At 42.4% G+C, this 19,372-nt stretch overlaps 1 protein-coding gene across 1 annotated transcript in view; it reads right to left on the bottom strand.

Annotated features, from left to right (window-relative positions):
• Positions 1-19,372, bottom strand: part of ddr1 (discoidin domain receptor tyrosine kinase 1) — a 63,968-nt gene that overhangs the window by 44,147 nt on the left and 449 nt on the right. The window contains 1 exon segment of the mRNA XM_034221615.1: positions 2,452-2,603. Coding sequence (XP_034077506.1) covers positions 2,452-2,545 — 94 coding nt within the window. The 5' untranslated portion in view covers positions 2,546-2,603.

Raw genomic sequence — 19,372 nt, 5'->3', positions numbered from 1 at the left:
GGATTTGCAGCCGGAGAACAAAAGACCGAGAGAAACCGCAGAGCGACTGAAAGAACGCAGACAGGTCTCAGATATCTGCCACCACTCCAGTCCAGCGGCAGCATTATAAAATGATCCAGATAGTGCGGTCCGGGCAGGGATTACCCAACGCCACAGCTATCTGCTCTGAAGTCAGTCAAGAGGAGGGGATGGGGGAGAGGGCGGGGGCTGAGGGAGGGTTTTGGGAGTGATAAAGTGGAAAGGGGTCCTGACAGTGATACGGAGGAGAGGCTGAGGGTGACAGAAAAAGGCGGGTGGGCTGGGCGTCTAACTCACTTTCTGTCATTGAGTCAGTGGACAGGAATGCTGGGCTGAATGACAAACCCCTAAAACCCCAATGACACACACACAGTTTATCCACGCCCTGTGAGCAGGTGCCCATTTTATTACATCATCATCCTCATCATCACACATCGCCAGTCAACACCCCGCCATCTGTAATCTTCTCACCTCTCCGTCTCCCCCTCCGTGTGTCCTCTGCTCTCACTTTCCTTTTTTGTCATAACACTTTCATCACACTTACTTAAACCTTCCTGCCCACGGTGGCTTTAGATGTATTCTTCTGGACAAACCGTCTGCGTTGTATCGTAGTCTGGTTATCCATCTCCAAATATTGACTTTACTTCAATCTACTGTAGCTACAAATCCTAGACTCATTGTATGCGGGCATAATTAGTTGATAATTCGATTATTTGTTCAACATTGCCGTCACAAGAGCTACGCTGAAAGTGTCTAAAAATGTGATTATCAAAATGAGTGCAGATAAGATTTGTATCAATTTACTAATTAGATTAGATTTAATTAATTGATCCGAGATTGTGAAATAGTTTTTTCTCGTTAACAAGGAAAGGCATGAATAAAACACTAAGCACTATACCTATGAACAGTAGAAGTAATACAGCTCTAGAGTATATCTATCAAATACACACTATACAGTATGCAGAAAAGTGTGACTAAACTATAACAAACCATCCTACAGCTAATTACTCCATATTGCCTCATGGATTCAACTCTTATAAAAGCATTTAAAACGCAATATATCAAAAGAAACAATGGATTTCTCCAATGTGTTGAAAGACTAAGTGATGCATAAAACAACAAAATCATCACATCATTAAGATAATAAGCAATATGTTCAGACTCAGTCTCATTCAGGGTCTGTCTGCTGCAGTCTGAAGGTCGGCTCTGCTCTGGTTTCACCTGGTTGGCTCTCTAAGCCTCGTGCACTCCCTTCCCCGACATTCTGACTGACACTTTCAAGAGCTGCCTGTGCATTAGCGGGCTTGACGAGCCAGAGGAGGGTTGGAGGGTTGTCTCATTCTCTTATTACACTCGACTGGCTGGCAGACAGGGGGGACACAGGATAGCCTGTTGATAGCGGCCGGAGAATGAGCCTTACTGATCTGAGAATGTGAGGAGAATGTCGGAGCGGCAAGACTTACGATGGCTGACACAAAGAGGACAGCGAGGGCTTTAAAACGTGCAATCATGAGTTTGTGGGATTTAATTGAACTGCCACTGTTTTTTAAAGTGGCAGCTTTTTAGGACAGAAACACAAGAAAAAAGAAATTGGGCGACAATTTATCCATCACTTGTCATCTCTTTTGTTTATTTGTATTGTCTCTAAATTCATTTCATGGCATGTTTTTTTTTGTCTTAAATGTTTTTGTAAAGTCTCTGTAAGTAGATAGATGGATAAATACTTTATTGATCCCAATGTGGGAAGTTACTTTGTTACAGAAGAAGCATCAGTGTGTTCAGACATAAAATACAAATACTTTAAATGTGGAATAGAGAATTAACAACTAAAAATGTAAAGTCAAAATAAAATAATAAAATACACTAAGTACTAAGACATGTGCTTTATAAATTAAATGTGTGATGAATAGTAGTAGTAGTAGTTGTAGAAGTAGTAGTTGTAGTAGCAGAAGTATTACGATCACTATGTTAGTGATAGCTGGTCTATATATTAATGTTATTATCTACTGTATGTCTTCAAGGTATCTGGTTATGGCATAGGTGTTGAGTTCTCCACGGTTTTTAAGGGCTGCATTGAAGAACTTGATGATGACCTTTACATGTTATTATTTGTCTTGACGCGAGTCATTATCAGGCTTGTGGAGTAAGGGAATACATGGGGATTACATTATTAGGATACAAGAAAAGGTAACCAAGTAATCCCTCATAATATCAACTTTGTTCCCTGTATAAAAGACACCTTTCCACAGAATCATGGGCAAGTCTAAAGAGCTATCTAAAGACTTCAGACAAGATTGTAGACCTGCACGAGTGATCAAATACTTATTTCCTCCGCTGTAATGTCCCTTTTCAAATAAAGTGGACTACAAGCAGGGTTAAAATGTTACAATACGTTTTAAAATAACAAAATGAAGATTAAGAAATCTATCCAACCTGGGTTAAAGTGCCACTCATGGTCTCCTGAAGACGACACCAGCGCCACCAGGAGAGCGAACACAGCGACAGGAAGCAGCTGCAGGGTTGCCATGACAGCAGCAACACACCTGGTTACCTGTGAGGGGCCACACTGATGCCCACAGGCATACCTGTTGGAGAAAAAAAGAGATATTCAGATTTACATCGACTTTAGGATTATGTCTGTGCTTGTTGAAACTGCATTAACCACAAATGATTGTATTAAAACGCCCTTTTCACACACGCACATACAGCTCCATAAAGAGGCAGCAGAGCTCACGATCACCGTCCATTTCTCAACTCCCTCGATCAAAAAAAGCACGTTGCATGTCTCAGTTATTTGTCTCTCTACGCTTTGCATGCCGAGCTCAGAAATCGTCCAAATCCCAGAGGAGCGAGCTCAAAGCCATATAACAAAGGCCACTTTCACACACTCATTTGTTTTTCTCTCTGGCAGCAGAACGCAGAGACACAATATTACTTTTCTGACTGTAGAAAGGGTGCAAGCCTATTGGTAATTGAAGAAGGTATAACTAGCCGGCCCAAGTATTCGCAAAACTGAATTCAAACCCACGTTCTCCCTAATAGGGGGAGCCTAATTGGAGCAAACGGTCAGAGTAGTTTGGAGTAAATAACAAACCGATGAAGCTGTCATTTTTGGAGATGGGAAAAAATGAGAATAAATGCGTGAGAGAGAAGGACAGATGTTAAAGTAATTTTAAATAATAGGGATCCAAACATGTCTGAGCTAGGTTAGTGCAAAGTTCATGATATGCTCAAAACGCCCAACCAGACATTAAGCATTTGTTGTTCTTAAAAGCTTAAAAATCACAAGCACACCCACACTTAGCTGCAAGTTTAATAGGTCAGCTACACTTAGTGAAAACTAATGCAGTCTAATACAAAAGTGCTGCTATAAATCTCCCTTCGTGAAGGTTAAAATGTTCAGATGTTGGTGAAACTGTTGCCGGGAGATGCTGATTAAAATGTATGATCCTTTTGGAGGCTGTAGTTCTGGTGTTGAAATGTGTTGCGAGAGGTTTGTCCTATATTAAGTGTATCCTCATTAATATTAATGGGGTGGACAAAATATTAGGATCGTTTCTAAATTATGACTTATTCACAAGAAGCTTATGAATATATCTCTGGTAGAAAAAACACTAAAAGTGGTGCATCCCCTTTAAGAGCACTAATATGATGAGAAAATGATTTAGAGTTGAGCTCTTGAATGATTTTTTAAAGGGCCCATGTAATGCTTTTCTGGTTATTACCCATCCCCTTGTGTGTTATGAAGGTTTTTCTGCATGTGAACGGTCTGCAGAGTCACAAACCCTCAAAGTACACCCTGTAGCGAGTAAAACTCTAACAGAGAAAAGACCTGTCTGTGCTGCCCCAGAACGCCTCGTTGGAGATTTCTCTTTTTCCATTTTTCCAAAATGGACCAATGCGCGGAGCTCCTCACACACCAGGACCTTTAGCGTAAATGTTCAACTAACAGGGAGTCCCATTGACTTGCATAGAGCTCCCTGGTTAGTAATAGACGAGTTGGGATGGCGGAGAAATACTCTCCGCAGACCCATTCTCACAGCGTTATAAACCTTTTTCTTACTCAATATCAAGCCACACTTATTGTTTTTACCTCGGCTGTGAGTGTTTGTGTGTGCTCAGGATGAGTTTTGCTTGTTCTCGATGTATCGCCGACCCGGAAACCACACCAGTAAGCCAGCTCACTGAGCAGCGAGCCTCGCAACGTCCCGACCAATCGGAGCACACTGGGCTCACAGGGGGGGGGGGGGGAAGGAGCTCCAACAAGCCGTTTAGGACAGAGAGTGAATAAACATACTATACAGAGATGCTGTTTGAGAAACCAATGTGAGTTTGGAAAATTGCACAATTTAAATCTATTCTAGTAGACCTCAACAATGGAAATATGATCAGTAGAAATGGCCATGACATGGGACCTTCAAGGAGAAACTATCAACAAATCATTTAACGTGTGAACTGAGTATATCACAAAACCTCATGGTCAGAATTGTACAAGTTTTAGTCAGTTAAGATTTCTAGGGGGAGACTTTTTCTGAGCCACAGTATGTTTTACCTACAGTAAAACACTGGCAACAGAGTGTAGATCTACAGTGTTTTCAAAATGTCGGAGTTAAAGTGAATCACACAAAGAAAACAAGCAAATTGTATTGCTCCATCCCCCTCCAAGACTACTTTGGAGACACGTTTGGGAAAGATTTCCAGTGGTGAAGCTAGAGAGAGGAAAGGAACTTCATGATAAGTGGAAGTCCGAAGTGGGAGTGACAGCTGGGGGAGTCTTCCCTGTAGACCTTCTGTGTTTCGGCTTCATCTAGACTAGACTGGGACAGGCCGACAGCTGACACACAGCTGTAGTGACAGAAGATCGGAGGGGAGGGGAGGAACGAGGGGGGGGAATGTATGGAAACAGAGCGAATAGTGGAGTTAGCCGAGGCACAACAGGGCGGAGACGCTGAAACAAGAGCAGCGATGACATGGGTACATGTGTGTGTGTTTGGCAGGAGGGAGGCGGTGGAGAGAGGGTGACTTATGGCCTGCTGGTGTAAGTATGCACGGGTTTGTAGGGTGCGTATGTGGGCACAGAGGAGATTTCAGGGAGAGCCAGTCAGTGCAGCTGTCCGGAACGGGAGACACAACGCAACCGATACATGTGTGCCAAGTGGGGAGAGAAAGAAGGGCTGAAATATTTCATTTTCCCTTTGCAGAAAAACTGTGTGTGTGTGTGAGTTCCAGATGACAACATGCTGGAAAGGGGACTTAAAAGCAGAGCCTCTGAGGAATGGGGCCACACATTTGGGGCACTCACCATAACAGCGAACCATGGTGATCAACAAAACACTATCCTAGACAACGCATTTTTCGATGAAAGGAGGAAACTGCAACTTTTTTATCCAACACACCACAGATAAATGAAGGGCTGAAGTATTTATGTTTTCCTTCGCAGAAAGACTCCTCAGTTGTCCAAATATGTGTGTGTGAGTTCCAGATGACAACATGATGAAATATGGGGCTTACTAGACTTACTAGAGCTAAGAATCTGAGGAATGGGGCCACAAATCGGGGGCAATCTCCATAACAGTGAACCACGGTTATATCAACAAAACGCTATCCATGAAAGAGTTTCGTCACAGTTTGGCCAATGAACGGGGGAAAGATGTTATGAACAAGGGAAGAAAAGTCACTGTGACCAATGCTTTGGCGAGCAGGAACAAAAGTAGCCACAGCCACCGGAGAACATTGTTGTCAGAGAAGTCAAGTGGTGTTGAACAGCTGTGGTGTGGAGCTCAATCTACACCCTCACATTTTGTCTCAGCTAATCCATACGCAGGACTAATGAATACTTATGAGCAGCTGCTGGTTCTGAACACACAACTGACAAAAGAGAGACACGAGTAGAGAGGCTCACACAAAGAAAAATGTACTTAATTAGCAGTCCTTGCATCATTACAGATAGTTTGCCAGAGTTTCTATAATTAGATTACTGGCACGACTGCTTTGGCACTGGTTAGCGTCTTTTCTAGTGAGCCCCTCGAGCTGGAACCATATGCATTCGCTATTCTTTCCAGTTGTATAATGAAGCCAGTCCAAATGTCAGTAGCAACCTAAAGGATTGTTCAGGTTGTCTTGCATTGCTCATTACCTGCCAGTCGTGTATGTTTTATCACTGCTGAGAATATCATAACTATCGGCTTTCTGTGATGAAGTGCATTCGAGACGGCCGTAAGTTTAGGACTCGTGGGTACAGGGTAATATAAACTTTAAACATGAGAGGTAATCAATAACAGACATTAAAGCACAATCATTCTTTAGTCCACGTTTCTTTTTTCGCAGTAACATAATCAATAACTAAGACTCAGCTCAGCTGCTGAACAGTAATACTGTTAAAAGACAAACAAATAGCCAACTTGGATAGCCTATGCTTTTAACAATGATTAGTTTGGAAAGAATAATTTGAACGTTATAATTTTAGCAGCAGGCGAACTTACTAATGTTGGCTAAGATTTGTTGGAAAATAAGCAGTCAACATCTTGTCCGGACTGAAATATCAACAATAGCCTCAACCAGAGCCATATTCTTTCACACACAGTGACGTCACGAGCTACCCACAATGCAACACGCGCCATATAAATATATATAAATGCGCCATTTTCCTGGAGGTGCTAATATCCTGGAAGTGCAAATATAAACAGCTAGCTAACTAGCCAGGCAGAGCGCAGTAGGTTTTTTTTCTGATTTAACGACCGAAGAACTCGCATGTCTTCGGATTACATCTCTGGACTTGAGGGGTGTGCTCTAGGTCGTTACCAGCGTAAACTAGAGCTGTGTGGGTTGTTACAGACTGCCTGCAGATGTATGGAAAAGCGACAGTGGCCTTCGTCGATTTTGGCAGCATCTACGTCTAATTTCTGGAAACACCAGGTGAATACCCCACTTGTCACAATAATATTATCATGCCATTGCATACATGTGGTATTTTAGAGTTGACTAGATATTGATTAAGGCAATAGACTATGATATTCAGTACAGGAAGCTTAGCAACACCTAGACGGTGTACGGCTGCTTGCACCTCGCGTAAAACGGCGCAGACCGGAAGTACGGTGTCGCGCTCGGCCCAATACCCGTATGTGTGTGTGAAAGAATAATAGAAGAGTTACGACATTTCCGTTCACTCCAATGGACCACTTTTTTTACAGCAATGGCGGATCGTGGAGCCTCTCAATCGTTCCCCGGAAGTTAGTGCCAAGGCTAGCAGAGCTGTGGAGTTGCAGCATAATAGACCGTTCGTGACGGACTTTTAAAGGTAAGAAGAAGTTTAAAGATTTATATTGCGGATATTATCAGTACATCTGATTCAATTGAACATGTGTATTAAAGGATGTCAGTGGATTATCCCTAAATTAGTAGATTTAGGGAACGTTTACAGATAACAGATCAAGCTAGGATACCGAAGCAAGTTAGCAACACACGTTGAACAACCTTTTAATTGTAAATTCCGTTCTCTTAATGTCATTTGGTCCAACGTTGTTGAATTAGAGAAGAGGGGCTTCTAAACGGGATTGTATGCGGGGGTGGAGGGAGTTACATATTAGATAAATATAACTTTGGTGCGTGTAAGAGTGAGTGTTTTTAGCAGAGCCATATTGTGTCCTTGTGATTATGTTGATTATTACCTGTGTGTATAATGTTGCAGCTCAGCTGATTTTGGATTGATGGCAAAGGGAGAGGAACTTAAGTGAGAGTGAAAACACAAGGTAAGTTTAATACTACTGTTTTATATTAGTAAGCATACTAAACATGTATTCTATCACTGTATTATATAAGTAATCTTGTTAGTAACCTACTGTATGGCAGGTGGAGGGGCAGTGATGTTACAGGTGGAGGAGCAAAACTGCAAGACTGCAAACTCACAAGACAGAGAAATCGAAGTTTGTTCTCCAGAGATGAGGTTGATTTCACTTCAATTTTTTCATATTTTCTAAAGATGTGGAAATGGGACCAAAAAAAACTTGAGAGCTGTAACCAAGACAACTGTAACAACATGAGTAGAGAGCCACCAAGGTTTTTCAAGTCCCTCTCTTACTCCATTTTGCCAACCCAAACTTCCAGGTACATGACGGGACACCTTGCTTGTTTTTGTTGTTTGCGCTCCTCTGGCAGGTGGAGGGCAGTGATCCCTTCCCTTCTTCCCTCAATCTTTGAGACTAATGTAAGTAGAAGACATGGCACTGTAAATGTTCGAACATTTAAAATATTATACCACTTAAAAATAAGAAATGTTACTTTTGTTACTAAGAGTTCATACTTATTATACCTGTGTCACCTTTCACACTATCGCTGTGATCATGAGCTATGGGCTTTGTAGATACAGGTCCCGGGGTGAATCGTGGTGTCTCTTTTTGACCACAGGGCGATGCACGAAGGTGGTGGGTATAGCCTCTGCTCTCAGCCTAGTCTTGCCCTTTTTTGTCTTGACAAACTGGTCTGCATCAAAATGTGCCTGCGGAGTGACTTGAGGTTACTTCACACACAGAACAACTCAGTTTTGTCTGCCCACATACATATTCCATAGTGGTTGAATACACAGTATTAGGAAACACTTTATACTTACTGGACATGTTATACTCATTACATACTGTATATAAAATATGACCAAGAATGTGAGACAACTTTATAGAAATTCATATCACATATGTTACTGATGCCATTTGTCATACTTTGTTAAACTCACAAATAATAAAGTTCCATAACTTCAGTTGGGAACAAAGACCACACCTTATCTCCCCAAGGCAATTTCCCATCCAATAGGTATGCTATATAGGTGTGCTATATAGGTGTGTGTAACCCTTTCTCCTGTCTGTTTATCCCTCTTTCAGCACAAGAACCAGAGGGGGATTCAATGGAGCCTGAATACCTGCACTGAGACCCTCACCCTGCACCCTGAGTCTCAACTCTGTGTTTTTCAAGCCTTTTCCTGTTTTTTGTATTAAACAAAACATTAAGCTTTCCCAATGGTGTGGTTTTCGTTTTGTGAAAAAGCGCAAATGCAGTGTTTGTATATAAATCACATATTTTTTTGCTGTTGGTCGTGAAATTGCTCCTGCTGACTTGAGCCAGCCATTTTTTCCTCCGCTCTGTGTCAGTGGGGAAGCCGTACATTCATACTCCTTTCTCTGAGCGACTTGAGCATCCCCAGGCAGCACAGCAAACCATGGTGGCGACTAGGAGGCAGCACAGCAAACCAGGACAACACGGAGGAAAAGGCACAGACAAACTGCATGATATGCTATTCAATGTTTATTGAATTCCATGTATTTGCAATGGATGTTCCTAAAACAACACATTTAACATCATCATCATGCTGCTGCTGCTAGTCCTTTGATAGTCACCTGTCGGTCTCCTGTCCTTTCTGAAAGCCATAAAGATGACATTAGTCATTTAGATAACTTGTGTCCTCAATTACCATGGTTACTGAAACTACCATGAATTTAAGAAAATGGTAGACATTAATCTAATCTGAATTTTAAAGCATTACTTTAGATCCCCTCCCTCTAAATATATCAATACACATTAGAAAGTGATGCTCCTGACTACCATACAAGTTTAAGAAGATAATATTGGTTTTAAAGAATTCAAAGCTATAAATAAACAGCAACAGGCTCTTTAACCAAGGCACTGTTAGCCTAACATGTAAACTAGTTGTTCACACTAATCCTAATATTATCACTTAATATTAGCAAATTCTATTTTATTTTTTAAAACATATTGATGTAAATACATGCACATATCGATTTGTTGTATAAATATTGCAAATCAAAACCTTTATTCACTAATAATTACCAAAAATCGTAGTTCTATCTCCTGTAATCAATGCATTCACATTGCCCGCCATGAACTTCCGGGGAACGATCCTCGTCTACATGAACCACGTGACGATAACCGTTTTTGGACTTCCGTTGTCGTAACTCTTCTATTATATGGCTCTGGCCTCAACTATGATTATTTTTCAATAATCATCAGCATGTTAGCCCTGTCACTGTGTGCTATTGATAGCATTTACCCTTTTACTGTACAGCCACTTACATAGTTAGTCTTGTTAAAACAAACCCTACTGTTTTACTGTAAATATTTGCAAGATTGCATCAAATGTTTCTAAATTGTAATTTATGATTTAGAAAATGGCCAGCAGTTATATAAAATGATTTGCAGTTAAAATGTTAAAACGTTTAAGCCTTGTCTCTTTACTGTAATGTCTTTCTTTTCCACACACAGACCAATCACAGCAAGACGGAGAAACACGCTGCCTCGGTTAGACATGACTAATGGCCGCTGGGAGACAGAGCGTAGTGAGCTTTTGTTTTGGGTTTCCGACAGAGTGCGAGGACGCCGGTGAGGTCGAACGCAACACCCCCCTCTGAGTCCGGGATTGAAGGAAACATAAATTAATCTTCAAGCTTCACTTCACTTTGAAGGTTGAGAGGGGGACTGTGCAAGGTCACTGAATGGCTTTCCTGTAAATAGTTTTGTTTCTTTGAGACTCAGGGATGGTGTGAATGAATCCCTGCGGGGGCTTCCTTGTTTTTAAGGCTGGCCCATTCGGAGGGCACAAATATGTCCATGGAGTTATTTTGGAAGAATTCCCTTCAGCTTACTTTGGTTGAATATGAAAATATCAGCCAGTTCTTCACTTGAAGCAGGGACACAACACATCTACCCCCTACTGAGTCAGTGGGGGTGGAAACATTTGCGGTTAAAACTGAAAATACAGACGATGCACTTCTAATAATTACCTCCACTGACATCAACAATATGTCTGAGGTTTGTTGGTTTGCCCTCCTATTGGTCATCGAATTGTCCAGTTATGTGTCATAATATTCCTCTATAGAAGGAAGTGCAAGTCATTGCTGGGAAATGTGGACTTCCTGAGTTTCAGCTGAGGAAGCAGGTGAATGGATGAGTCACTTTAACCAGGTAATGAGAGCTGAAGGAGATGGCAGCAACGGTGGTCGAGTCATAAAAACAAATTAAGCAGCAGCAACAAGAAAAGAGAAAGTGAGGCACGGCATTAAAGGATGAGTAAAGGAGGGGGTGAATCACCAAAGGAAGCATGTTAAGAGGATTGTAAAATAAAAACCAGGGGAGTTGAGATGTGCTGAACATCGGGTTACTCATTTAGCTCAGCTGAGCAACAACTCACCTCACAACACATCCAAGTCTCAAACTAAACCCAGAATCAGTTTAGCCTGAGCGCTCATGACCCAAGTCTTGAGGCTAATGCGAACACAGTAAAAAATGAATGTAATAAAGTCGGGTTCATGCGGCTACACACAGCTGATATCAATCATAATTAAAGAGGTACACTTCCATCTTGTCCATTTTCACAGCCTGCTTTGTACTTGGACGCAGGTCCTCTTGGCCCTATGATTGCAGAATATCAGCATGGTGGACAGAGACAAATGATCAGTGATTACCACAGGTTGTCTGGCAAATGAAGAATGCCTTCATCCACAGCAGCCGCACAAACCCATTTGTAAGTGAAGGGACAAAGCTTTATGACAAGCTAGCCAAGCGTGGCGTTTATGTTTTGGATGCTTTTCTGTTAGGCGTTAAAATGGTCGAGAAACATTATGGAAGGAAGCTGATTCGTCTGACTGGCATACACACATCTAGACAACCTAAAACACATCTAAAATCTACATAATATATATTGAAAATTCACATATATGCAAGACAGCAATGCCTTCAAAAGCAGATGGTAGCAAAACACAAAAAAACGGTTTAAAAAGCTGGTTATTTAAGAGTCTGATTTGTCATATTGTACTGGTTTGTTGTAGACCATTCAATTGCTCCTGGTAGAGCTATATATTGCTGATATACAAGTAATACAGAAAAGGTATGCCAAAGCTGAGCTCTTAATAACTTAGAAACCGTGTTTTCATTATCCAGATCATCAGAAAGGACTGACAACGTTTCTTTGTATTTGACTGTGATCACAAATATTTACCAGAAGAGTACTGACCGACGCTGTTTCTGTAAGCGAAATGGAATGTGTGTATTCGGACTGATTCACTTCCTAAAAGGTCTAAGTTCTTCCTAAGCCCATGCTACACCGTGTCAGTTTCAGGAAGTTCAAGGCAGTAGTTTAACATTACCCTGATGAAAACACAACAACCTTGGCTTAATAATAAAAGCTTATAAAAAAGGGATCTTAAAAATGTGTTTAGGTGATGATTTTTTAGAACCTCTTCTGAAGTGTGTAACATTGAGTATTAGACATGGTTCTGAAGTGTTTTTGTTCTGCTACCGTTCACTTTTATCAAATTGTGAGCAACACATCCAGGTAGATCCTCTATCTACACGCCTGCAGTACAAACAATAATTAGTCTGGATGAGGTTTCTTTTTAATTATAGCTACATCGTGCTCAGATAGTATTGCATCAGCAAAGGAGATAAGCTTGATCAGACAGATACCAAAGTAAGAAGGGGGGGGGGAATGCCTTAACAAATGCACAAGTATAAATCAAAAGAAGATGTTCTGTGAAAGCTGAAATGTGACAAAGAACAGTGAGCGTGACTCCAAAAATAAATCCCACCAATCAAAGTTCTTGTTAGCACCTCTGGCATCAGGGGATCCACACTGTTCATTAGCTGCATCGTGGGAATCAAAGTGAAGTCTCGTTTACACGCAAAGGAAAAACCTAAGAAGTTATTTTAAAAACTGGTTTCTGACTGACAGTAACTGGAACACTGTTTTGGTTCAGAGGGCTTGAAGCTTCATTCGTGTCGGCACATGTACTTTAGCAGTTCTCAGCTCTTGTTTCTCTGTATAATGCATCTGGAATGAAAGGAGAGGCATTTCACTTTTGCTAGTGAAAGGGACTTAATGAAAGCCCTTTCTCACCTCCTATACTGAAGGTTAGAAGTTAGTTGCATGCTTCTGTATGAAAACAAGCCTTCACCGCTGCAGCTCGGGAGAATTAGTTCTGAGTTCGGCCTTAAAGTGTGGGTGTGAAAGGTATAATGAGAATCTAGCAGATATGTAGCATGTTAATTTGACAGCAGAGTGTATAGGGCTGGTTCTAATTTGACACCGAGGTCGTTTTAGGGCTGAAGTGTGACGGCAAGCCGCAGTCCAATTCCCAAAATTGAATTTGCACAGTCTCTCTGCCACCTGTCAGAGAACAAGTGAGAAGCAGGAGGGAAGGAGAAAGGAGAAAGGAGAGGCATGTGACAGCAGAGTGCTACTTTCACAATGGGCAGAGAGAAAACGGCCTGCAGACGGAGATACAGGAAGACAGACAGACGAATGACATGGTGGAGTTAAAGTCCCTCCAGCAACCGACTGAAGAGTGTCTCATGACAGAGCAGGCGTGGGACAAAAGCAACTCTTTGCCCGCAGGAGGAAGGGAATTATTCCTCCAGTGAGCAGCGATTGCAACATAAAGAGGGAACAGGAGAAGGGGGGAGGGATGGCCTGGAGAGAAACAGCAATGCAGAAGAAAGGGAAACTAGGTCCGACAGGAATGAGTTCAGCGAGACTCAGCATTCTGAGTCAAAGTGAGAAAAAACAGTCAGATTCAAACCCTGCCCTCCTCAACCACACTTTCTCTTTTCTAATGGACAGCCGAGAAGGGGAGAACATATTTCAGACGTCTCTTAGCTACTGCAGAGGGCACACACAAAATACACCCAACTAAAAGTACTGTGACCTGATTCATAGAAAATCTGGGCTTTGCTAAGACTTCATCCACAAACACACGGGCACCGCCAGGGATTTTGGGCCCCATGAAAAGATATCACATTGGTTACTTAAATATTTTTTTTCTTAATGTTCTAAAAACGGGACCTTAGAATTTTACACACACACACACACACACACACACACACACACACACACACATCACTTCAGGGGACATTACATTGACTTACATGCATTTCCTGGAGACTTATCCTAACCTTAACCAACACATGCCTAACCCTAACCCTAACCTAAATCCTAACCAAGTCTTCACCCTAAAATTATTGATTCCCGTCATGAGGACCTCCAATTTGTCCCCATAAGGGAGGCGAGTCCCCACACGTGACTATGTAAACAGATTTAGGTCCCCACAAGTATAGTAATGCTAGGACACACACACACACACCTGAGGCAGATAACTATCACACTGAAGTCCTCCTCCTCCTCCCTTTCAGCAGCAAGGTGCTAAATTACACATCACACAATAGTTTCCCGGTGCTAATATGCCCTGCAAGCCCCTGGGAGGGAAGCACAGATCAGTCCGCCCTACTCAGCGAGGACGTATTCAAATACCTCAAGCGAAAAAATATTCACCTTTGATGTTGAACACAATTTTCTCCTATGGGTTTCAAAAGCACTTACTTTGCCAGGAGCCATTAGTATTAGTGAAAGACTGAGAGGCAGGGTGGGTGCTAGCAACTCAAGATGAAAACAGCACCACAGTGTGAGGATTTGAACAGAGATGAAGAAAAAAACGGAGAGAACAGATCGCACCCTGGCTTTCAAGTTTGAAGGAGTTTCCATCTTCATAGGTCGAGTTAGTCGAGTTTTTCCAGAAGCGATTCACAGTTGGATTCAGCATCAGCAACCTTTACCCATTAGATCATCAACTTGACATCATATGATTTAAAGGGGAATTCCTCCAAATGTACACATCAAATTTAGGCTGCTCGATTATGGCAAAAATCATAATCTCGATTATTTGGGTCAATAATTGAGATTATTAAAAACGATTATCCATGTACTTTGAAAACATCCATTTATTTAAAGAAATGTGAGCAGTATGTTTTTAACAGTTGATTACCCTGAACTTTAATATAATTCAACTGAAAAACCATTTAAAATAAATAAAAAAATAAAATCGTTTTATTTCCATGTTGTTTTCATAATCGTTGCAAGCCAAAATCGTAATCGCGATTAAAATACGATTAATTGAGCAGCCCTAATCAAAGTGTGTCGACGGGTTCAGGACAAACTGCTAAACTGAACAAAAAGAGAGCTTTTGCAGCTCCAAGGGAACACTAATCCTCATCAATGCTTGAGGCTACATGTCTAAAAAGTCTGACAGTATTAAGGGGGGCTGATGCTTAATGAGGAGCACTCTTAAATGTATTTTACTATTTAGGAGTCTTAATGTAATAAAGTTGAGAAATTACCGTTAGGGAGGTGTTACTTTGCAAGTTATACATTTGTTATACTTTCATCTTAATGAAATATATCATATACATGCATTAGCACCTCCAACACAGCCCTCTTAAGGACATGCAGAGGAATTTCTGCGGGTTCCTGAGTGGTTAAAGGGCATCGTGCCAAGGTCTTCCTAAGATACATTGATATGATAGTGACACTCTTTGAAGAAACCCCCTGAAGCCAAAACAGGCTATACCCCCAGTTTGCTTACATCTAAGAAGAACCAACATTGTTATCTTAGCAGGGCACCTTCGACGAGCAGAGCAAACCGATCAATGAGCAGCATCACAGGGGCGATGGGAGAAGGGAGGCTGAGGGTGAGATGGATGAGCAGGGGGAGGGGGATAAATGAAACATCTAGTGCTGCTTCAAAGGGAACGGAGAGATAGAAGTTGAAGAGGAAGAATGTGTGCTCCACGTTAGATGTAGAAAGAGAGACAGATTGCCTGAATGATCAATTACAGGATCAAAGGTATGGTGGAAGTCAGGGTGGGATGGAGGTCTGATCTGAGAGAAGGTAGGACTCTGGAGGTTCGATTAGGGATTTGAGATTTTTACTGACAACTACCGAACACCCCGGATCTGGCTTTGAAGTGTCACCACCCCATTATTCAATGAATTGTTTCCGTGACAGTCTTTGCACTGCATGTGACCACACGTCCAGCAAATGCAATTGAACAATCCAGCTGTCTAGACTTGAGGGAAATCAGTTTAGAGTGGACAGTTTGAGTCCTGCCTTCAATTGGTTACATTTCCCATTTGCAGGGGACTGTGGAGGCGAGAAACCGTGTCGGGTACTTAAATAAAATCTTTCTCTGGCCTCCCTGTTAGGTCTGTCGGGAGACAATTACGAGCAAACACAGAATCTCATGGAGCGCCTGCCTAATAATACATGACATGGGAAGAAGTTGCCTAAAAGGAAAAACACCATTATCATCATTGTTCGCTTTCATGTGGTTACAACATCGCCATTAAGATCAGGCAATTGTGCAACACAAGCTATTCAGTTTTTTGTGCAGGAACTACCTTTTGATTTTGAATGTGTATCCACCTAGAAGTCTTTTCTGAGTGGTCAACAACCAGAAACGCAAAGAAAAAAGTCACAAAGCATCGCTGTCACCCAAACAATGAGGCAGATGAAGGACAACAGACTGAGGTCAATGATCAACCAGACCACACAAAGCAGGGCTCCCTCTGAGGAGAGCAAATCCTAATGCGTCTGTGTGTGTGTGTTCTTGCACAAAGGCATGCATCTGGGCTGTTCGAAGTCACTGAACGGCAGCACTAATGCGAATCTAAAAGATACATCTTGGTAATTCGTCTTCTACATAAAAGCATCTTACTGACACTTTATAGTTACAACGTCTTAAAATGTCTAAAGAAAATGTTCCCACAGACAAATTACTTTTCTGCGTGCATAATTCCTCACAAATCACATTGAGCAATTAACGTCATTTTCTCCTAAGCCAGCCAGGACAAATCAGTCAAAGGTAATGTTCCCCAAGTGAGTGCATGCACAATTATACTCACATAACAGGTCTATCCAACTATTTCATATATTCTCCTCTGCTGGACTGCACAGCTGATAGAAAGCAGCTCTGCTGGGGGAGCCTCAGCAGCAGACGCCCATTAGACAGACAGCAGCCCTGTTTACTGAGAGAGTGTACATGCTCAGGGCTCCGCCTCACTTTATGCCCCTGCTTTTACAGAGGCAGAGAGGGAGGGATGAGGAGGAATTGCCTTGTATTGCCTCTATCTATTGGCAAATAGCATGGGCTCCCAAACCTCCTCCTCCCAGTCAGTGGCGTTTTCTCCCGGAGGCCAAGGGAAGCCAGGCTTCCCCTGTTTTTTCGGATTGTAGTTATAATTTAAATAAATAAATACAAACACTTTGTTTTGTTTCGATAATTCTCCTTTGCTGTGTGTTGCTGCCGGCCCGGCTCTCCCCCATTCTCATTGAGTATTTTACAAAGAGTGAAACAAACAGCGCCCCTCTAGATGTTATGGTGAAACAGTAGATTGCACTCACTGTTGCGAGAGGAGGCCAGCCGAATCTAGCTTCCCTTGGTGAAAAAAAATGGAGGGATTGACCAATCAGATGAGGCCCACGTGATGCCCCTGCCAACCTGTGATTGGTCAGGGCCATGCCAAGGGAAGCTAGCCGCCTCTTGCTTCCCTTCAGAGGCGGCTGGCGGCTGGCGATTTGATTGGACACTGCCATCCAATCAAATCACATCAACATCAGTTTTAATACTGTAACTGTCATCACCGCCGTTAGAAATTATCAAGCAAATGAAGCATTATGGAGGGTGGAGATTTGGCGTACTTAATCAAACATAACTTTACTAAACTTCCGCTACAGCAGCAACTACAAATTAAATCAGATGACAGGCAAATGCCCGCACTCGAGCTGTGTGTACGCAGAGGAAAAAGGGAGAGAATCGGACGTTCAATGAGGACAATTATGTCCGCACGGAGTGGCTAACTGGAAGCGCTAAACTTCAGCGTCTAATTTGCTGGCCATGTCTTCTTTTTGACAAGGATTCGTGCTCCCTGAACAATCCTTGGGCAACTTCAGGATTCATCGACTTTGCCAACCTGTCACGGGCAATTGAGAGGCACGGTAAATCCAAAAATCACATAGATTGTGTGATTGTCTGCATACATTAATAAGTCAAATGCTTAAATTAATAAGGAGAGAGTTTCAGCTGGAGAGTGCGTGCGGACCTGTCGGTTAGATAACAGGCGTGTGCAAGTCCTGCATCTGTGTGATACAAATGTGTGTAAAATGATACCGGGCGCTGTAATCACTCATCTGGTTACGTTATTGACCACCCCCCGACCCAAAAAATGGGCTTCCCCTACATTTTTCCCCACGCCACGCTACTGCTCCCAGTAGAGAAACAAAGCTACACCTCTTCTGGACTGCATGCTCCTGGCCATCAAACTACCCACATGTACAGATGTCATATGGTGGGAAAGGTGACGGTACACCCTCTAAAGCCCATTGTAAGTCCTCCATCAGGCCACCTTCACCTCTCTGCAAACACTAAGGTCATGCACAACACACGGTAACAAGCCTTCAACAGAAACACGCCATTCCTCCCACATTTTCACCTGTCTCTTTCTGCCGAACACAAACAAACCGAGGCGGAAAATCTGCAGTTCCTGAGCATAACTTTTACTTGATGCTGCACCAGCCACTTCAGAGAGAAGATGGGAATCATTTATTTACCACATGATTGATTTATTCTCCCCAACGCTGTTTTCTGGCTCATAAAAAAACAAAATCTGTATTCAGTTCAAAGTCCAAACTTTTCTGGCAGCTCGTCTCAAGAGGTTGAAAAATGTGCTTCTGTATCAACACACTCTCCTCTGCAGCATCCAGCCATGGTTTCAGGTTTGGTTGTGCTGACTGATTAGCTCCCCACAGAAAAAGCATCCTTATTCAGGGCCAGAGGTGAGAGAAACCAGAGCAGATAGTCTAATTTGAGGTCACCTGCCGTGCTGAGAGGTCAAAGGGTTAATGATGGGTGTGATGATGACCACCACCTGGATGCATGGAGGTCCAAACATGACACATTTTACTGACCCATTCATCAAGGCGGCTGCAGTTTTAAAGCCAAGGGGAACTACTTTTGTTTGACTTGTGAGGTTTCTGTGTGTTTTGGTGAATGAGGTGCAATGTAAAGAATGAGTTCAGCAGACTGGAAAGAAACGCATGACTGGTGACAACTTAAGCAAACCCATATTATTGTGGGAGGCAGTGGGTACAAACTGGAATTGATGACAGGCAGGATGGAGGAAATAAAAGTCTATTTTGAAGATAAACGTGTGAAAGCAATAGCCTTGGCACAGACCAGGACTCTGAATGATGTCTTCCCTGCTGCCAAGAACCCACATTTAGCAAGATGTTTGAGCTGAGAGTAGATCATGATGTACACTGTGGCAGTATTTCAGCTACGCAGTCGGTTAATACCAATATGTATCTTCCACGAAAAAACGTGTGGAGACCGCGGGGCAAAACTTACACCTCATAGGCGCTTCCCAGCAGCCCGTGGCCGGCGTCCAGAGCTCCGTGCCCGCCTTGAACCGAGACTTTTAGACGCCAAGCCACACACACACACACACACACACACACACACACACACA

Source organism: Gymnodraco acuticeps, unplaced genomic scaffold (assembly GCF_902827175.1).
Source record: "Gymnodraco acuticeps unplaced genomic scaffold, fGymAcu1.1, whole genome shotgun sequence".
In the NCBI taxonomy this organism is placed as follows: domain Eukaryota; kingdom Metazoa; phylum Chordata; class Actinopteri; order Perciformes; family Bathydraconidae; genus Gymnodraco; species Gymnodraco acuticeps.
This window is presented reverse-complemented; position numbering and strand designations above follow the sequence as displayed.